At 49.6% G+C, this 23,641-nt stretch overlaps 1 protein-coding gene across 2 annotated transcripts in view; it reads right to left on the reverse strand.

The window, feature by feature from the left end:
• Positions 1–23,641, reverse strand: part of LOC137366071 (probable carboxypeptidase X1) — a 152,009-nt gene that overhangs the window by 22,002 nt on the left and 106,366 nt on the right. For both annotated transcript variants that reach the window (XM_068028198.1, XM_068028165.1), the window contains one exon: positions 7,014–7,311. In XM_068028198.1, coding sequence (XP_067884299.1) covers positions 7,014–7,311 — 298 coding nt within the window. The remainder of the gene's footprint in view (positions 1–7,013; positions 7,312–23,641) is intronic.

A 23,641-nucleotide genomic window follows, 5' to 3' on the forward strand; every position in this document is an offset into this window, starting at 1 on the left:
AACTGGGTACACTTCCTGCAGATGTCGTCGCCCGGAACGCTGGAAGCATCACGGACCTCCCACATCTCACAGGTGAAGCATTTCACCCCTCTAACTGACATTTCTATCACTAATTAATAAATTAATTTAAAATAAATAAATACTTATTAAATCCTTACTAAATTGTTTTAATTAACTATGTGGTCCCTAGTGCTAGATTCCTACTATAAATATTAAATGCTAACTAAATACAGTAATCTCCTCCCTCTGGTTTAGTTACTCTACTTATTAGTTAATTAGGGTTTGAATCAATTTTTATCAATGTTTTATTTTCAAATTCTGTAAAAATTCCCTACCAGCCAATCAGGTCACAGCTTTCCTGTGATGTCACTTTCAGTTTTTTTTTATACTTACCGGTCTGGAACTCCGCCCTCTGAGTCTTCTCCCAGTCAGCTGTGCTCTTTGGAAGCTCTCAGCTCCCCTCATTCTGAGGACAGGTAGGAAATGAACGGAGCTCCTCGCTCCCTCCTCAACGAGCTTCCTCAGTCACCAAACTTCCACGATAGCACTCAAATGCAACCCAAGTCAGCACTCCAATGCAAACTATCAGTTTAGCTGTTTTGTTTCAGATGTTACGTGCATTCAGATACAGAGCCTTTAGTTTTGTCACCTCTAGCCTTTTCCAATGATTTACTCTTAGATTTGTACTCACTGTCCCTTCCTGTCACACTCTGTTGATCATTTCCCATATTAATACTTTTCTCTCTTGCTTTGTCTCTACTCTTTGATTTACCACATCTTCCTAAATCCCTTGCCCCTACTATTTTCTTTAAAACCCTCTCTACTTCCCTAGTTTTATGGCTTTGTGGAACACCAGCCCCAGCATGATTCAGGTATAGACTGTCCCAAAGGTACAGCCCCCACTTTCCCCAGTATTGGTGCCAGTGCCCCATGAACTGGAACCCAAATCTCCTACACCAATCTTTGAACCACGCATTTATTTCTCTAATCTTATTTTGCCCTACTCCAATTTGCACATGGCTCAGGTAATAATCCAGAGATTATTACCTTTCAGGTTCTGCTTCTTAATTTAGTGCCCAGCTCCTCATACTGACTATGTAGAACCTCTTTCCTTGTCCTGCCGATGAATACTTTGTATCTGTCTTCACAAAAGAGGGGGCCGATGCAGATATTGTAGTTAAGGAGGGGTGTGAAACATTGGATGTGATAATAAGGTGGGAGGAACTATTAATGGGATAAGCACCCTTGAAAGTTAATAAATCACCAGGGCAGATGAAATGTACCCCAGGCTCTTTTCCAGTCATCATTTTCCAGTCCTCACTGGATACAGGTGTGGTGCCGGAGGATTGGAGAACTGCTAACGTTTTACCTCTGTTTAAAAAGGGAGTGAGGGATAGACCGAATAATTACAGACCAGTCAGTCTAACCTCAGTAGTGGGCAAATTATTGGAATCTATTCTGAGAGACAGGATAAACTGTCACTTAGAAAGGCACAGATTAATCAAGGATAGTCAGCATGGATTTGTTAAGGGAAGATCTTGTTTGACCAACTTGATCGAATTTTTTGAAGAAGTAACAAGGAAGATAGATGAGGGTAGTGCAGTTGATGTGGTCTACATGGATTTCAGCAAGGCTTTTAACAAGGCCACACAGGTTAAAAAAATAAAATCCCATGGGATCCAGGGAAATGCAGCAAGGTGGATACAAAATTGGCTCAGTGGCAGGAAATAAAGGGTAATTGTTGATGGGTGTTTTAACGACTGGAGGGCTGTTTCCAGTGGCGTTCCGCAGGGCTCAGTACTGGGTCCCCTGCTTTTTGTAGTGTATATTAACGATTTGGACATAAATGTAGAAGACATGATCAAGATGTTTTCAGGTGACACAAAGATTGGCCGTGTGGTAGATAGTAAGGAGGATAGCTGTAGGCTGCAGGAAGATATTGATGGTCTGGTCAGATGAAGAGAAAAGTGGCAAATGGAATTCAACCCAGAGAAGTGCGAGGTGATACATTTGGGGAGATCAAACAAGGCAATGGAATACATGATTAATGGGAAAATACTGAGAAGTGTAGCGGAAGTGAGGGACCTTGGAGTGAATGTCCACAGATCCCTGAAGGTAGCAGGACAGATCGATAAGGTGGTTAAGAAGACATATGGAATCCTTTCCTTTATTAACCAAGGTATAGAATATAAGAGCAGGGAGGTTATTCTGGAACTGTATCACTCATTGGTTAGGCTACAACTTGAGTACTGGAAAAATGCAGCTATGAGGAAAGATTGGATCGGCTGGGGTTGTTTTCCTTGGAACAGAGAAGGCTGAGGCTCCCCTGATTGAAATGTACAACATTTTGAGGGGCCTGGATAGAGTGGAGGTGAAGAGTCTATTCACCTTAGCAGAGAGGTCAGTGACGAGGGGGCATAGATTTAAAATAATTGGTAGAAAAATTAGAGGGGAGATGAGGAAAAACCTTTTCACCCTGATGGTGGTGGGGGTCTGGAACTCACTGCCTGAAAGGCTAGTTGAGGCAAAAACCCTCAACTCATTCAAAAAGAGTCTGGATATGCACCTCAAGTGCAGTAATCTGCAGGGCTACGGACCAAATGCTGGAAGGTGGGATAAGAATGGGTGGATTGTTTTTCAGCCGGCACAGACATGATGGGCCAAGTGGCCTCTTTCTGTGCTTTAAACTTTAATGATTCTTTGAAACTGAACTGGACCAGCGATAGTAAATGCTGTGGCTACAAGAGCAGGTTGGAGGCTGGGAATTCTGGGAATTCACCTCCTGACTCCCCAAAGCCTGTCCACAATCTACAAGGCACAAGTCAGGAGTGTGATGGAATACTCTCCACTTACCTGGATGGGTGCAGCTCCAACAACACTCAGGAAGCTCGACACCATCCAGGACAAAGCAGCCCGCTTGATTGGCACCCCATCTACAAACATTCACTCCCTCCACCACCGACGCACAGTGGCAGCAGTGTGTACCATCTACAAGATGCACTGCAGCAATGCACCAAGGCTCCTTAGACAGCATCTTCCAAACCCGCGACCTCTACCAACTAGAAGGACAAGGGCAGCAAATACATGGGAACATCACCACCTGCAAGTTCCCCTCCAAGTCACATACCATCCTGACTTGGAACTATATCGCCGTTCCTTCACTGTCACTGGATCAAAATCCTGGAACTCCCTTCCTAACAGCACTGTGGGTGTACTTCCCCCACATCCCTTTAAAGAATAAATAAAACGACTCTCCGGCTACTCTTCAAATAGTGGCCAAGGGATCCTTTACACCCACTAAGAAGGCAGATGTATCCTCAGTTTAACTCTGAAAGTGGCACCTCCGACAGTTTAGCGCTCCCTCAGTACTGACCCTCCAACACTCCCTCAGTACTGAACTTCCTATAGTGCAAACATCCCTCAGCACTGACACTCCGACAGCGCAACCTTATCTCAGCACCGACCCTCCGACAGTGCTGCGCTCGAGTACAGGAGCAGGGATGTCTTGCTGCAATTATACAGGGCCTTGGTGAGGCCACATCTGGAATATTGTGTGCCGTTTTTGTCTCCTTATCTGAGGAAGGATGTTCTTGCTATAGAGGGAGTGCAGCGAAGGTTTACCTGACTGATTCCTGGGATGCTGGGACTGACGTATGAGGAGAGATTAAGTTAGTCAGGATTATATTCGCTGGAGTTCAGAAGAGTGAGGGGGAATCTCATAGAAACCTATAAAATTCGAACAGGACTTGACAGGGTAGATGCAGGAAGGATGTTCCCGATGGTGGGGAGTCCAGAACCAGGGTCATAGTCTAAGGATACAGGGTAAACCTTTCAGGACTGAGATGAGGAGAAATTTCTTCACCCAGAGAGTGGTGAGCCTGTGGAATTCACTACCACAGAAAGCAGTTGAGGCCAAAACATTGTATGTTTTCAAGCAGTTAGATATAGTTCTTGGGTCTAAAGGGATCAAAGGATATGGGGAGAAAGCGGGAACAGGTTACTGAGTTGGATGATCAGCCATGATCATAATGAGTGGTGGAGCAGGCTTGAAGGGCCGAATGGCCTACTCCTGCTCCTATTTTCTATGTTTCTATTCCCTCAGTACTGACCCACTGACAGTGCAGCAGTCCCTCAGTACAAACCCTCCAACAGTGAGGCACTCCCTCAATACTGACCCCTGACAGTGAATTGCTCCCTCAGTACTGACCTTCCGACAGTGCGGCGCTCCCTCAGTACTGACCCTCAGACAGTGCAGCACTCCCTCAGTACTGACCCTTCGACAATGCGGCACTCCCTCAGTACTGACCCTCAGACAGTGCAGCACTCCCTCAGTACTGACCCTCAGACAGTGCAGCACTCCCTCAGTACTGACCCTCAGACAATGCGGCACTCCCTCAGTACTGACCCTCCGACAGTGTGGCACTCCCTCAGTGCTGACTCTCCGACAGTGCAGCGCTCCCTCACTACTGACTCTCAGACAGTGCAGCACTCCCTCAGTACTGACCCTTCGACAATGCGGCACTCCCTCAGTACTGACCCTCCGACAGTGTGGCACTTCCTCAGTGCTGACTCTCCGACAGCGTGGCGATCCCTCAGTACTGACCCTCCGACAGTGCAGCGCTCCCTCAGTACAAACCCTCCAACAGTGAGGCACTCCCTCAATACTGACCCTCCAACAGTGAGGCACTCCCTCAGTACTGACCTTCCGATAGTGCGGCACTCCCTCAGTACAAACCCTCCAACAGTGCGGCACTCCCTCAGTACTGACCCTTCGACAATGCAGCACTCTCTCAGTACTGACCCTCCGACAGTGAGGCACTCCCTCAATACTGACCCCTGACAGTGAATTGCTCCCTCAGTACTGACCTTCCGACAGTGCGGCGCTCCCTCAGTACTGACCCTCAGACAGTGCAGCACTCCCTCAGTACTGACCCTCCGACAGTGTGGCACTCCCTCAGTGCTGACTCTCTGACAGTGCGGCGCTCCCTCAGTACTGACCCTTCGACAATGCGGCGCTCCCTCAGTGTACTGACCCTCCGACAGTGTGGCACTCCCTCAGTGCTGACTCTCTGACAGTGCGGCACTCCCTTAGTACTGACCCTCCGACAGTGCAGCGCTCCCTCAGTACAAACCCTCCAACAGTGAGGCACTCCCTCATTACTGACCCTCCAACAGTGAGGCACTCCCTCAGTACTGACCTTCCGACAGTGCGGCACTCCCTCAGTACAAACCCTCCAACAGTGCAGCACTCCCTCAGTACTGACCTTCTGACAGTGCGGCACTCCCTCAGTACAAACCCTCCAACAGTGCGACGCTCACACAGTACTGACCCTTCGACAGTGCAGCACTCGCTCAGTACCAAACCTCCGACTGTGTCGTGTCACTCAATACTGAACCTCCGACATTGCGGCATACCCTCAATACTGAACCTCCGACAGTGCGAAGTTCCCTCATTACTGACCCTGCGACAGTGCAGCAATCCCTCAGTACCGAACCTCCGACAGTGTAGTGTCACTCTGTACTGACCCTCCAACAGTGCAGTGCTCTCTCAGTAGACCCTCTGACAGGGGGGCACTCCCTCTGTACCCCTGAATGAGGGAACACACTGCGGGGTTGTCTCAGGACTGAATTACTGAGGGAAAGCCTTGTGTTAGTGCCCAGGGGAGCGTTTTACTGAGGGATCTCCTGCGCGGGTGCCCAGGGCAGTGTTTTACTGAGGGAACACCCTGCGCAGGTGCCAGGGGTGTGTTGAACTGAGGGAACACCCTGTGCGAGTGCCCAGGGGAGTGTTTTACTGAGGGAACACCCTGTGCGAGTGCCCAGGGGAGTGTTTTACTGAGGGAACTCTCTGCGCAGGTGCCAGGGGAGTGTTTTACTGAGGGAACTCCTGTGCGGGTGCCCAGGGGAGTGTTTTACTGAGGGAAAACCCTGCGCGGGTGCCCAGGGGTGTGTTTTACTGAGGGAACACCCTGTGCGAGTGCCCAGGGGTGTGTTTTACAGAGGGAACTCTCGCACTGGGGTCCGGGGGAGGTGTTTTACTGAGAGAACACCCTGCACAGAGGACTGGGGTAGGTGTTTTACTGAGTGAACTCCCTGCACAGAGGACTGGGGGCGGTGTTTTACTGAGGGAACTCCCTGCGTGGGTGCCCGGGGGAGTGTTTTACTGAGGGAACACCCTGCGCGGGTGCCCAGGGGTGTGTTTTACTGAGGGAACACCCTGTGCGGGTGCTCAGGGGAGGTGTTTTACTGAGGGAACTCCCTGCGTGGGTGCCCAGGGGAGGTGTTTTACTGAGGGAACTCCCTGCGTTGGTGCCCGGGGGAGTGTTTTACTGAGGGAACTCCCTGCGTAGGTGCCCGGGGGAGTGTTTTACTGAGGGAACTCCCTGCGTTGGTGCCCGGGGAAGCTGTTTTACTGAGGGAACTCCCTGCGTTGGTGCCCGGGAGAGGTGTTTTACTGAGGGAACTCCCTGCGTTGTTGCCCGGGGGAGGTGTTTTAATGAGGGAACTCCCTGCGTTGTTGCCCGGGGGAGGTGTTTTACTGAGGGAACTCCCTGCGTGGGTGCCCGGGGGAGTGTTTTACTGAGGGAACACCCTGCGTGGGTGCCCGGGGGAGGTGTTTTACTGAGGGAACTCCCTGCGTTGTTGCCCGGGGGAGGTGTTTTACTGAGGGAACTCCCTGCGTTGGTGCCCGGGGGAGGTGTTTTACTGAGGGAACTCTTTGCGTTGGTGCCCGGGGGAGGTGTTTTACTGAGGGAACTCCCTGCGTTGGTGCCCGGGGGAGGTGTTTTACTGAGGGAACTCCCTGCGTTGGTGCCCGGGGGAGGTGTTTTACTGAGGGAACTCCCTGCGTTGGTGCCCGGGGGAGGTGTTTTACTGAGGTAACTCCCTGCGTTGGAGCCCGGGGGAGGTGTTTTACTGAGGGAACTCCCTGCGTTGGTGCCCGGGGGAGGTGTTTCTCTGAGGGAACTCAATGCGTGGAAGCCCGGGGGAGGTGTTTTACTGAGGGAACTCACTGCCAGGCACTATGTGCCACTTTGCTCCATTTATGATGTTGCCATGTTGGATGAAGTTGTCACCGTGACAGAGACGGCGGTTGTTTTGTGCCATCGCTCTGTGACTTGATGCATAGACGAAGGAGAGCCAGCGGAAAACATCATCGTCAGCAGTGGGAGTCACCTCCCCATCCCGCCAGTCTGTCCATGCCATGTCGAACGGGTAACAAACCACCATATCACCTCCGTGCAGGTTGGCACTCAATACAAATGGGATCTTCCTCATCCAGCTAATAACTGCCCGTGTTTCCGGGGCAACCTTCAGACAGGAAATAAGCACAAGCTCAGGTTGTACAAGTACAATTACAGCCTGTACCCCATACACGATAACTGTACCCCATACCCCTACCATTACCCCATAATTGTACCCCATACCCCATAACTGCACCCCATACTCGATAACTGTACCCCATACCCCTACCATTACCCCATAACTGTACCCCATACTCGATAACTGTACCCCATACCTCTACCATTACCCCATAATTGTACCCCATACCCCATAACTGCACCCCATACTCGATAACTGTACCCCATACCCCATAACTGTACCCCATACCCCTACCATTACCCCATAACTGCACCCCATACCCCATAACTGTACCCCATACTCGATAACTGTACCCCATACCCCATAACTGTACCCCATACCCCATAACTGTACCCCATACCCCTACCATTACCCCATAACTGTACCCCATACCCCATAACTGTACCCCATACTCGATAACTGTACCCCATACTCGATAACTGTCAGGCAGGGAGGAAGTTGTCGAGCGAGGGAGCCGTGGTTTACTAAAGAAGTTGAAGCGCTTGTCAAGAGGAAGAAGAAGGCTGATGTTAGGATGAGACGTGAAGGCTCAGTTAGGGCGCTTGAGAGTTACAAGCTAGCCAGGAAGGATCTAAAGGGAGAGCTAAGAAGAGCAAGGAGAGGACACGAGAAGTCATTGGCGGATAGGATCAGGGAAAACCCTAAGGCTTTCTATAGGTATATCAGGAATAAAAGAATGACTAGAGTTAGATTAGGGCCAATCAAGGATAGTAGTGGGAAGTTGTGTGTGGAATCAGAGGAGATAGGGGAAGCGATAAATGAATATTTTTCGTCAGTATTTACAGTAGAGAAAGAAAATGTTGTTGAGGAGAATACTGAGATTCAGGCTACTCGGCTAGATGGGATTGAGGTTCACAAGGAGGAGGTGTTAGCAATTTTGGAAAGTGTGAAAATAGATAAGTCCCCTGGGCCAGATGGGATTTATCCTAGGATTCTCTGGGAAGCCAGGGAGGAGATTGCAGAGCCTTTGTCCTTGATCTTTATGTCATCATTGTCGACAGGAATAGTGCCGGAAGACTGGAGGATAGCAAATGTTGTCCCCTTGTTCAAGAAGGGGAGTAGAGACAGCCCTGGTAATTACAGACCTGTGAGCCTCACTTCGGTTGTGGGTAAAGTGTTGGAAAAGGTTATAAGAGACAGGATTTATAATCATCTTGAAAAGAATAAGTTCATTAGCGATAGTCAGCACGGTTTTGTGACGGGTAGGTCGTGCCTCACAAACCTTATTGAGTTTTTTGAGAAGGTGACCAAACAGGTGGATGAGGGTAAAGCCGTGGATGTGGTGTATATGGATTTCAGTAAGGCGTTTGATAAGGTTCCCCACGGTAGGCTATTGCAGAAAATACGGAAGTATGGGATTGAAGGTGATTTAGAGCTTTGGATCAGAAATTGGCTAGCTGAAAGAAGACAGAGGGTGGTGGTTGATGGTAAATGTTCATCCTGGAGTATAGTTACCAGTGGTGTACCGCAAGGATCTGTTTTGGGGCCACTGCTGTTTGTCATTTTTATAAATGACCTGGAAGAGGGTGTAGAAGGGTGGGTTAGTAAATTTGCGGATGACACTAAGGTCGGTGGAGTTGTGGATAGTGCTGAAGGATGTTGTAGGGTACAGAGGGACATAGATAGGCTGCAGAGCTGGGCTGAGAGATGGCAAATGGAGTTTAATGCGGAAAAGTGTGAGGTGATTCACTTTGGAAGGAGTAACAGGAATGCAGAGTACTGGGCTAATGGGAAGATTCTTGGTAGTGTAGATGAACAGAGAGATCTTGGTGTCCAGGTACATAAATCCCTGAAGGTTGCTACCCAGGTTAATAGGGCTGTTAAGAAGGTATATGGTGTGTTAGCTTTTATTAGTAGGGGGATCGAGTTTCGGAGCCACGAGGTCATGCTGCAGCTGTACAAAACTCTGGTGAGACCGCACCTGGAGTATCGCGTGCAGTTCTGGTCACCGCATTATAGGAAGGATGTGGAAGCTATGGAAAGGGTGCAGAGGAGATTTACTAGGATGTTGCCTGGTATGGAGGGAAGGTCTTACGAGGAAAGGCTGAGTGACTTGAGGTTGTTTTCGTTGGAGAGAAGGAGGAGGAGAGGTGACTTAATAGAGACACGTAAGATAATCAGAGGGTTAGAAAGGGTGGATAGTGAGAGTCTTTTTCCTCGGATGGTGATGGCAAACACGAGGGGACATAGCTTTAAGTTGAGGGGTGATAGATATAGGACAGATGTTAGAGGTAGTTTCTTTACTCAGAGAGTAGTAGGGGCGTGGAACGCCCTGCCTGCAACAGTAGTAGACTCGCCAACTTTAAGGGCATTTAAGTGGTCATTGGATAGACATATGGATGAAAAGGGAATAGTGTAGGTCAGATGGTTTCACAGGTCGGCGCAACATCGAGGGCCGAAGGGCCTGTACTGCGCTGTAATGTTCTAAAAAAAAATAACTGTACTCCATACTCAATAACTGTACCCCATACCCCTACCATTACCCCATAACTGTACCCCATACCCCTACCAATACCCCATAACTGTACCCCGTACTCGATAACTATACCCCATACCCCATAACTGTACCCCATACCCCATAACTGTACCCCATACCCCTACCATTACCCCATAACTGTACCCCATACCCCATACCCCAACCAATACCCCATAACTGTACCCCATACTCGATAACTGTACCCCATACCCCAACCAATACCCCATAACTGTACCCCATACCCCTACCCATACCCCATAACTGTACCCCATACACCTACCCAACCTCATTACTGACCCAATACCACTACCCATACCTCATTACTGTACCCCATACCCCTTAACTGTAACCCATAACCCTACCCATATTTTATAACAGTACCCCCTAGCCATACCTCATTACTGTACCCCATACCCCCTAACTGTACCCCATACCCCTACCCATATCTCATAACTGTACCCCATACCCCTACCCATACCTCATTACTGTACCCCATACCCATATCTCATAACTGTACCCCATACCCCATAACTGTACCCCATACCCCTAACCATACCCCATAAATGTACCCCATACCCCTACCCATATCTCATAACTGCACCCCATACCCCTACACATACCCCATAACTGTAGCCCATACCTCATGACTGTACCCCATAACTGTACCCCATATCCCTATCCCATAACTGTACCCCATACCCCATAACTGTATCCCATACCCCTACCCATACCCCATAACTGTACCCCATACCCCTACCCATACCCCATAACTGTACCCCATACTCCTCCCCATACCCCATAACTGTACCCCATACCCATACCCCATAACAACCCCATACCCCTACCCATACCCCATAACTGTACCCCATACCCTTACCCATACCCCATAACTGAACCCCATACCCCTACCCATACCTCATAACTGTACCCCATACCCCTACCCATATCTCATAACTGTATCCCATACCCCTACCCATACCTCATAACTGAACCCCATACCCCTACCGGTACCCCATAACTGTATCCCATACCCCTACCCATATCTCATAACTGTACCCCAAACCCATACCCATATCTCATATCTATACCCCATACCCCTACCCATATCTCATTACTGTACCCCATACCCCTTAACTGTAACCCATAACCCTACCCATATTTTATAACAGTACCCCATACCCCTAGCCATACCTCATTACTGACCCAATACCCCTACCCATACCTCATTACTGTACCCCATAACTGTACCCCATACCCCTACCCATACGCCATAACTGTACCCCATACGCCTACCCCATAACTGTACCCCATACCCCTACCCATACCTCATTACTGTACCCCATAACTGTACCCCATACCCCTACCCATATCTCATAACTGAACCCATACCCCTACCCATACCCCATACCCATATCTCATAACTGTACCCCACACCCCATAACTGTACCCCATACCCCTACACATACCCCATAACTGTACCACATACCCTTACTCATACCCCATACCCTTACCCATACCTCATAACTGCACCCCATACCCCTACCCATACCCCATAACTGTACCCCAAACCCCTACCCATATCTCATAACTGAACCCATACCCCTACCCATAATCTCATAACTGTACCCCATACCGGTACCCATATCTCATAACTGTACCCCACACCCCATAACTGTACCCCACACCCCTACCCATACCTCATTACTGTACCCCATACCCCGACCCATACCCCATAACTGTACCCCATACCCCTACCCATACCCCATAACTGTACCCCATATCCCTATCCATATCTCATAACTGAACCCCATACCCCATAACTGAACCCCATACCCATGCCTCATAACTGAACCCCACACCCCATAACTGTAACCCATACCCCTCCCCATATCTCATAACTGTACCCCATACCCCTACCCATACCCCTTAACTGTACCCCATACCCCTCCCCATATCTCATAACTGTACCCCATACCCCTACCCATACCTCATAACTGAACCCCATAACTCCTCCCCAAATCTCATAACTGTACCCCATACCCCTACCCACAGCCCATAACTGTACCCCATACCCCTACCCATACCCCATAACTGCACCCCATACCCCTACCCATATCTCATAACTGTACCCCATACCCCTACCCATACCCCATTACTGCACCCCATACCCCTACCCATATCTCATAACTGTACCCCATACCCCTACCCATATCTCATAACTGTACCCCATACCCCTACCCATACCCCATAACTGCACCCCATACCCCCACCCATACCCCATAACTGCACCCCATACCCCTACACATACCCCATAACTGTACCCCATACCCCTACCCATACCTCATTACTGTACCCCATAACTGTACCCCATACCCCTACCCATACCCCATACGCCTACCCCATAACTGTACCCCATACCCCTACCCATACCTCATTACTGTACCCCATAACTGTACCCCATACCCCTACCCATATCTCATAACTGCACCCCATACCCCTACCCATACCCCATAACTGTACCCCATACCCCTACCCATATCTCATAACTGCACCCCATACCCCTACCCATACCCCATAACTGCACCCCATACCCCTACACATACCCCATAACTGTACCCCATACCCCTACCCATACCTCATTACTGTACCCCATAACTGTACCCCATACCCCTACCCATACCTCATTACTGTACCCCATACCCCTACCCCATAACTGTACCCCATACCCCTCCCCATACCTCATAACTGAACCCCATACCCCACAACTGTACCCCATACCCCTACCCATATCTCATCACTGTACCCCATACCCCTACCCATACCCCATAACAACCCCATACCCCTACCCATACCTCATAACTGAACCCCATACCCCATAAATGAACCCCATACCGATACCCCATAACTGTACCCCATACCCCTCCCCATATCTGATAACTGTACCCCATACCCCTACCCATACCCCATAACTGTACCCCATACCCCTCCCCATATCTCATAACTGTACCCCATACCCCTACCCATACCCCATAACTGTACCCCATACTCCTCCCCATATCTCATAACTGTACCCCATACCACTACCCACAGCCCATAACTGTACCCCATACCCCATAACTGAACCCCATACCCCTACCCATACCTCATGACTGAACCCCATACCCCATAACTGAACCCCATACCCCTCCCCATATCTCATAACTGTACTCCATACCCCTCCCCATATCTCATAACTGTACCCCATACCCCTACCCATATCTCATAACTGTACTCCATACCCCTCCCCATATCTCATAACTGTACCCCATACCCCTACCCATATCTCAAAACTGTACCCCATACCCCTCCCCATATCTCATAACTGTACCCCATACCCCTCCCCATATCTCATAACTGTACCCCGACCCATACCCCATAACTGTACCCCATACCCCTACCCATACCCCATAACTGAACCCCATACCCCATAACTGTACCCCATTCCCCATAACTGTACCCCGTACCCCCACCCATACCCCAAAGCAGTACCCAATACCCCATAACTGTACCCCATACCCCATAACTAAACCCCATACCCCTACCCATATCTCATAACTGTACCCCACACCCTTACTCATACCCCATACCTCTACCCATATCTCATAACTGTACCCCATACCCCTACCCATATCTCATAACTGTACCCCATACCACTACCCATACCTCATTACTGTACCCCATACCCTTACACATACCCCATAACTGAACCCCATACCCCTACCCATATCTCATAACTGTACCCCAAACCCATACCCATACCCCATAACTGTACCCCATACCCCTACCCATATCTTATTACTGTACCCCATACCCTTACTCATACCCCAAACCCTTACCCATACCTCATAACTGAACCCATACCCCGACCTATACCCCATAACTGTACCCCATACCCATATCTCATAACTGTACCCCATACCCATATCTCATAACTGTACCCCATACCCCTACCCATATCTCATAACTGTACCCCAAAACCATACCCATATCTCATAACTGTACCCCATACCCCTACCCATAATCTCATAACTGTACCCCATACCGGTACCCATATCTCATAACTGTACCCCACACCCCATAACTGTACCCCATACCCCTACCCATACCTCATTACTGTACCCCATACCCCGACCCATACCCCATAACTGTACCCCATATCCCTATCCATATCTCATAACTGTACCCCATACCCCTACTCATACCTCATTACTGTACCCCATACCTTACTCATACCCCATACCCTTACCCATACCTCATAACTGCACCCCATACCCCTACCCATACCCCATAACTGTACCCCAAACCCCTACCCATACCCCATAACTGTACCCCATATCCCTATCCATATCTCATAACTGTACCCCATACCCCTACTCATACCTCATTACTGTAACCCATACCCCATAACTGTACCCCATACCCCTACCCATACCCCATAACTGTACCCCATATCCCTATCCATATCTCATAACTGTACCCCATACCCCTACTCATACCTCATTACTGTACCCCATACCTTACTCATACCCCATACCCCTACCCATACCCCATACCCCTACCCATACCTCATACCTGAACGCCATACCCCTAACCATACCCCATAACTGTACCCCATACCCCTACCCATATCTCATAACTGTACCCCATACCCCATAACTGAACCCCATACTCCTCCCCATATCTCATAACTGTACCCCATACCCCTACATACCTCATTACTGAACCCCATACCCCATAACTGAACCCCATACCCCTACCCATACCTCATAACTGAACCCCATACCCCATAACAACCCCGTACCCCTACCCACAGCCCATAACTGTACCCCATACCCCTACACATACCTCATAACTGAACCCCATACCCCATAACTGAACCCCATACCCCTACCCATGCCTCATAACTGAACCCCACACCCCATAACTGTACCCCATACCCCTCCCCATATCTCATAACTGTACCCCATACCCCTACCCATACCCCTTAACTGTACCCCATACCCCTACCCATACCTCATAACTGAACCCCATACTCCTCGCCAAATCTCATAACTGTACCCCATACCCCTACCCACAGCCCATAACTGTACCCCATACCCCTACCCATACCCCATAACTGTACCCCATACCCCTACCCATATCTCATAACTGTACCCCATACCCCTCCGCATATCTCATAACTGAACCCCATATCTCATAACTGTACCCCATACCCCTACCCATACCCCATAACTGTACCCCATACCCCTACCCATATCTCATAACTGTACCCCATACCCCTACCCATACCCCATAACTGTACCCCATACCCCTACCCATATCTCATAACTGTACCCCATACCCCTACCCACAGCCCATAACTGTACCCCATACCCCTACCCATACCCCATAACTGTACCCCATACCCCTACCCATACCCCATAACTGTACCCCATACCCCTACCCATACCCCATAACTGTACCCCATACCCCTACCCACAGCCCATAACTGTACCCCATACCCCTCCCCATATCTCATAACTCAACCCCATACCTCTCCCCATACCCCATAACTGTACCCCATACCCCTACCGGTACCCCATAACTGTATCCCATACCCCGACCCATACCCCATAACTGTACCCCATACCCCTACCCATATCTCACAACTGTACCCCATACCCATACCCCATAACTGAACCCCCATACCCCTACCCATATCTCATAACTGTACCCCATACCACTACCCTTGCCCCATAACTGTAACCCATACCCTTACTCATACCCCATAACTGAACCCCATACCCCTACCCATATCTCATAACTGTACCCCATACCACTACCCTTGCCCCATAACTGTAACCCATACCCTTACTCATACCCCATAACTGTACCCCATACCCTTACCCATATCTCATAACTGATCCCCATACCCCTACCCATACCCCATAACTGTACCCCATACCCCTACCCATATCTCATAACTGTACCCCATACCCCTACCCACAGCCCATAACTGTACCCCATACCCCTACCCATACCCCATAACTGTACCCCATACCCCTACCCATATCTCATAACTGTACCCCATACCCCGCCCCATATCTCACAACTGTACCCCATACCCCTACCCATACCCCATAACTGTACCCCATACCCCTACCCATATTTCATAACTGTACCCCATACCCCTACCCAAACCTCATTACTGTACCGCATACCCCTACCCATACCTCATAACTGTACCCCATACCCCTACCCAAACCCCGTAACTGTACCCCATACCCCTACCCATATCTCATAACTGTACCCCACACAACTACCCATACCCCATACCCCTACCCATACCCCATAACTGTACCCCATACCCCTACCCATACCCCATAACTGTACCCCATACCCCTACCCCATTACTGTACCCCATACCCCTACCCAAACCCCATAACTGTACTCCATACCCCATAACTGTACCCCATACCCCGACCCATACCCCATATCTGTACCCCATACCTCATAACTGTACCCCATACCCCTACCCATACCCCATAACTGTACTCCATACCCATACCTCATTACTGTACCGCATACCCCTACCCATACCTCATAACTGTACCCCAAACCCCATAACTGTACCCCATACCCCGACCCATAACTCATTACTGTACCCCATACCCCTACCCATATCTCATAATTGTACCCCATACCCCATAACTGTACCCCATACCCTTCCTCATACCTCTTTACTGTACCCCATACCCTTCCTCATACCCCATACCCTTACCCATACCTCATAACCGAACCCCATACCCCAACACTGAACCCCATACCCCTACCCATATCTCATAACTGTACCCCATACCCCTACCCATACCCCATAACTGTACCCCATACCCCTACCCATATCTCATAACTGTACCCCATACCCCTCCCCATATCTCGTAACTGTACCCCATACCCCTCCCCATATCTCATAACTGTACCCCATACCCCTACCCATATCTCATAACTGTACCCCATACCCCTCCCCATACCCCATAACTGTACCCCATTCGCCTCCCCATACCCCATACCTGAACCCCATACCCCTACCTACATCTCATAACTGTATCCCATACCCCTACCCATACCCCATAACTGTACCCCATTCCACTACCCATATCTCATAACTGTACCCCACACCCCTACCCATACCCCATAACTGTACCCCATACCCCTACCCATACCCCATAACTGTACCCCATACCCCTACCCCATTACTGTACCCCATACCCCTACCCAAACCCCATAACTGTACCCCATTCCCCTACCCATATCTCATAACTGTACCCCACACCCCTACCCATACCCCATAACTGTACCCCATTCCCCTACCCATATCTCATAACTGTACCCCACACCCCTTCCCATATCCCATAACAGAACCCCATACCCCTACCCATACCCCATAACTGTATTCCATACCCCTACCCATACCCCATAACTGAACCCCATTCCCCTCCCCATACCCCATAACTGAACCCCATTCCCCTACCCATACCCCATAACTGTACCCCATACCCCAACACTGAACCCCATACCCCTACCCATATCTCATAACTGTACCCCATACCCCTACCCATACCCCATAACTGTACCCCATACCCCTACCCATATCTCATAACTGTACCCCATACCCCTCCCCATATCTCGTAACTGTACCCCATACCCCTCCCCATATCTCATAACTGTACCCCATACCCCTACCCATATCTCATAACTGTACCCCATACCCCTCCCCATACCCCATAACTGTACCCCATTCGCCTCCCCATACCCCATACCTGAACCCCATACCCCTACCTACATCTCATAACTGTATCCCATACCCCTACCCATACCCCATAACTGTACCCCATTCCACTACCCATATCTCATAACTGTACCCCACACCCCTACCCATACCCCATAACTGTACCCCATACCCCTACCCATACCCCATAACTGTACCCCATACCCCTACCCCATTACTGTACCCCATACCCCTACCCAAACCCCATAACTGTACCCCATTCCCCTACCCATATCTCATAACTGTACCCCACACCCCTACCCATACCCCATAACTGTACCCCATTCCCCTACCCATATCTCATAACTGTACCCCACACCCCTTCCCATATCCCATAACAGAACCCCATACCCCTACCCATACCCCATAACTGTATTCCATACCCCTACCCATACCCCATAACTGAACCCCATTCCCCTCCCCATACCCCATAACTGAACCCCATTCCCCTACCCATACCCCATAACTGTACCCCATACCCCTACCGGTACCCCATAACTGTACCCCATACCCCGACCCATACCCCATAACTGCACCCCATATCTCTACCCATTCCCCATAACTGAAACCCATACCCCTACCCATCTCTCACAACTGTACCCCATACCCCCACCCATACCCCAAAGCTGCACCCCATACCCATACCCCATAACTGAATCCCATACCCCTACCCATATCTCATAACTGTACCCCACACCCTTACTCATATCCCATAACTGAACCCCATACCTCTACGCATATCTCATAACTGTACCCCATACCCCTACTCATACCCCATAACTGAACCCCATACCCCTACCCATATCTCATAACTGCACCCCAAACCCATACCCATATCTCATAACTGTACCCCATACCCCTACCCATATCTCATAACTGTACCCCATACCCCTACTCATACCCCATAACTGAACCCCATACCCCTACCCATATCTCATAACTGCACCCCAAACCCATACCCATATCTCATAACTGTACCCCATACCCCTACCCATATCTCATAACTGTACCCCATACCCCTACTCATACCCCATAACTGAACCCCATACCCCTACCCATATCTCATAACTGCACCCCAAACCCATACCCATATCTCATAACTGTACCCCAAACCCGTACCCATATCTCATAACTGTACCCCATACCCCTACTCATACCCCATAACTGAACCCCATACCCCTACCCATATCTCATAACTGAACCCCATACCCCTACCCATATCTCATAACTGCACCCCAAACCCATACCCATATCTCATAACTTCACCCCATACCCCATAACTGTACCCCATAACTGAACCCCATACCCATACCCCATAACTGAACCCCATACTCCTCCCCATATCTCATAACTGTACCCCATACCCCTACCCACAGCCCATAATGGTACCCCATACCCCTACACATACCTCATAACGGAACCCCATACCCGTACCCCATAACTGAACCCCATACCCCTCCCCATATCTCATAACTGTACCCCATACCCCATAACTGAACCCCATACCCATACCTCATAACTGTACCCCATACCCCTACCCATATCTCATAACTGTATCCCATACCCCTACCCATACCTCATAACTGTACCCCATACCCCTCCCCATATCTCATAACTGTACCCCATACCCCTATCCATACCTCATAACTGAACCCCATACCCATACCCCATAACTGAACCCCATACTCCTCCCCAAATCTCATAACTGTACCCCATACCCCTACCCACAGCCCATAACTGTACCCCATACCCCTACCCATACCCCTACCCATATCTCATAACTGAACCCCATACCCCTCCCCATATCACATAACTGTACCCCATACCCCTACCCGTACCCCATTACTGTACCCCATACCCCTACCCATACCCCATAACTGTACCCCATACGCCTCCCCATACCCCATACCTGAACCCCATACCCCTACCTACATCTCATAACTGTATCCCATACCCCTACCCATACCTCATAACTGAACCCCATACCCCTCCCCATACCCCATAACTGTACCCCATACCCCATAACTGAACCTCATACCCCTACCGGTACCCCATACCCCGACCCATACCCCATAACTGTACCCCATACCCCTACCCATATCTCATAACTGTTCCCCATATCGCTACCCATTCCCCATAGCTGAAACCCATACCCCTACCCATATCTCACAACTGTACCCCATACCCCCACCCATACCCCAAAGCTGTACCCCATACCCATACACCATAACTGTACCCCATACCCCATAACTGAACCCCAAACCCATACCCATATCTCATAACTGTACCCCACACCCTTACTCATACCCCATAACTGTACCCCATACCCTTACTCATACCCCATAACTGAACCCCATACCCCTACCCATATCTCATTACTGTACCCCATACCCTTACTCATACCCCATAACTGTACCCCATACCCCATAACTGAACCCCAAACCCATACCCATATCTCATAACTGTACCCCACACCCTTACTCATACCCCATAACTGTACCCCATACCCTTACTCATACCCCATAACTGAACCCCATACCCCTACCCATATCTCATTACTGTACCCCATACCCTTACTCATACCCCATAACTGTACCCCATACCCTTACCCATATCTCATAACTGATCCCCATACCCCATAACTATACCCATACCCCATAACTGTACTCCATACCACTACCCATACCTCATTACTGTACCCCATACTCCTCCCCATATCTCATAACTGTACACCATACCCCTACCCATACCCCATAACTGTACCCCATACCCCTACCCATATCTCATAACTGTACCCCATATCCCTACCCATACCCCATAACTGTACCCCATACCCCATAACTGTACCCCATACCCCATAACTGAACACCATACCCCTACCCATACCTCATAACTGTACCCCATACCCCTACCCATATCTCATAACTGTATCCCATACCCCTACCCATACCTCATAACTGAACCCCATACCCCTACCGGTACCCCATAACTGTATCCCATACCCCTACCCATATCTCATAACTGTACCCCAAACCCATACCCATATCTCATATCTATACCCCATACCCCTACCCATATCTCATTACTGTACCCCATACCCCTTAACTGTAACCCATAACCCTACCCATATTTTATAACAGTACCCCATACCCCTAGCCATACCTCATTACTGACCCAATACCCCTACCCATACCTCATTACTGTACCCCATAACTGTACCCCATACCCCTACCCATACGCCATAACTGTACCCCATACGCCTACCCCATAACTGTACCCCATACCCCTACCCATACCTCATTACTGTACCCCATAACTGTACCCCATACCCCTACCCATATCTCATAACTGAACCCATACCCCTACCCATACCCCATACCCATATCTCATAACTGTACCCCACACCCCATAACTGTACCCCATACCCCTACACATACCCCATAACTGTACCACATACCCTTACTCATACCCCATACCCTTACCCATACCTCATAACTGCACCCCATACCCCTACCCATACCCCATAACTGTACCCCAAACCCCTACCCATATCTCATAACTGAACCCATACCCCTACCCATAATCTCATAACTGTACCCCATACCGGTACCCATATCTCATAACTGTACCCCACACCCCATAACTGTACCCCACACCCCTACCCATACCTCATTACTGTACCCCATACCCCGACCCATACCCCATAACTGTACCCCATACCCCTACCCATACCCCATAACTGTACCCCATATCCCTATCCATATCTCATAACTGAACCCCATACCCCATAACTGAACCCCATACCCATGCCTCATAACTGAACCCCACACCCCATAACTGTAACCCATACCCCTCCCCATATCTCATAACTGTACCCCATACCCCTACCCATACCCCTTAACTGTACCCCATACCCCTCCCCATATCTCATAACTGTACCCCATACCCCTACCCATACCTCATAACTGAACCCCATAACTCCTCCCCAAATCTCATAACTGTACCCCATACCCCTACCCACAGCCCATAACTGTACCCCATACCCCTACCCATACCCCATAACTGCACCCCATACCCCTACCCATATCTCATAACTGTACCCCATACCCCTACCCATACCCCATTACTGCACCCCATACCCCTACCCATATCTCATAACTGTACCCCATACCCCTACCCATATCTCATAACTGTACCCCATACCCCTACCCATACCCCATAACTGCACCCCATACCCCCACCCATACCCCATAACTGCACCCCATACCCCTACACATACCCCATAACTGTACCCCATACCCCTACCCATACCTCATTACTGTACCCCATAACTGTACCCCATACCCCTACCCATACCCCATACGCCTACCCCATAACTGTACCCCATACCCCTACCCATACCTCATTACTGTACCCCATAACTGTACCCCATACCCCTACCCATATCTCATAACTGCACCCCATACCCCTACCCATACCCCATAACTGTACCCCATACCCCTACCCATATCTCATAACTGCACCCCATACCCCTACCCATACCCCATAACTGCACCCCATACCCCTACACATACCCCATAACTGTACCCCATACCCCTACCCATACCTCATTACTGTACCCCATAACTGTACCCCATACCCCTACCCATACCTCATTACTGTACCCCATACCCCTACCCCATAACTGTACCCCATACCCCTCCCCATACCTCATAACTGAACCCCATACCCCACAACTGTACCCCATACCCCTACCCATATCTCATCACTGTACCCCATACCCCTACCCATACCCCATAACAACCCCATACCCCTACCCATACCTCATAACTGAACCCCATACCCCATAAATGAACCCCATACCGATACCCCATAACTGTACCCCATACCCCTCCCCATATCTGATAACTGTACCCCATACCCCTACCCATACCCCATAACTGTACCCCATACCCCTCCCCATATCTCATAACTGTACCCCATACCCCTACCCATACCCCATAACTGTACCCCATACTCCTCCCCATATCTCATAACTGTACCCCATACCACTACCCACAGCCCATAACTGTACCCCATACCCCATAACTGAACCCCATACCCCTACCCATACCTCATGACTGAACCCCATACCCCATAACTGAACCCCATACCCCTCCCCATATCTCATAACTGTACTCCATACCCCTCCCCATATCTCATAACTGTACCCCATACCCCTACCCATATCTCATAACTGTACTCCATACCCCTCCCCATATCTCATAACTGTACCCCATACCCCTACCCATATCTCAAAACTGTACCCCATACCCCTCCCCATATCTCATAACTGTACCCCATACCCCTCCCCATATCTCATAACTGTACCCCGACCCATACCCCATAACTGTACCCCATACCCCTACCCATACCCCATAACTGAACCCCATACCCCATAACTGTACCCCATTCCCCATAACTGTACCCCGTACCCCCACCCATACCCCAAAGCAGTACCCAATACCCCATAACTGTACCCCATACCCCATAACTAAACCCCATACCCCTACCCATATCTCATAACTGTACCCCACACCCTTACTCATACCCCATACCTCTACCCATATCTCATAACTGTACCCCATACCCCTACCCATATCTCATAACTGTACCCCATACCACTACCCATACCTCATTACTGTACCCCATACCCTTACACATACCCCATAACTGAACCCCATACCCCTACCCATATCTCATAACTGTACCCCAAACCCATACCCATACCCCATAACTGTACCCCATACCCCTACCCATATCTTATTACTGTACCCCATACCCTTACTCATACCCCAAACCCTTACCCATACCTCATAACTGAACCCATACCCCGACCTATACCCCATAACTGTACCCCATACCCATATCTCATAACTGTACCCCATACCCATATC

This window comes from Heterodontus francisci, chromosome 1 (assembly GCF_036365525.1).
Source record: "Heterodontus francisci isolate sHetFra1 chromosome 1, sHetFra1.hap1, whole genome shotgun sequence".
In the NCBI taxonomy this organism is placed as follows: Eukaryota; Metazoa; Chordata; class Chondrichthyes; order Heterodontiformes; family Heterodontidae; genus Heterodontus; species Heterodontus francisci.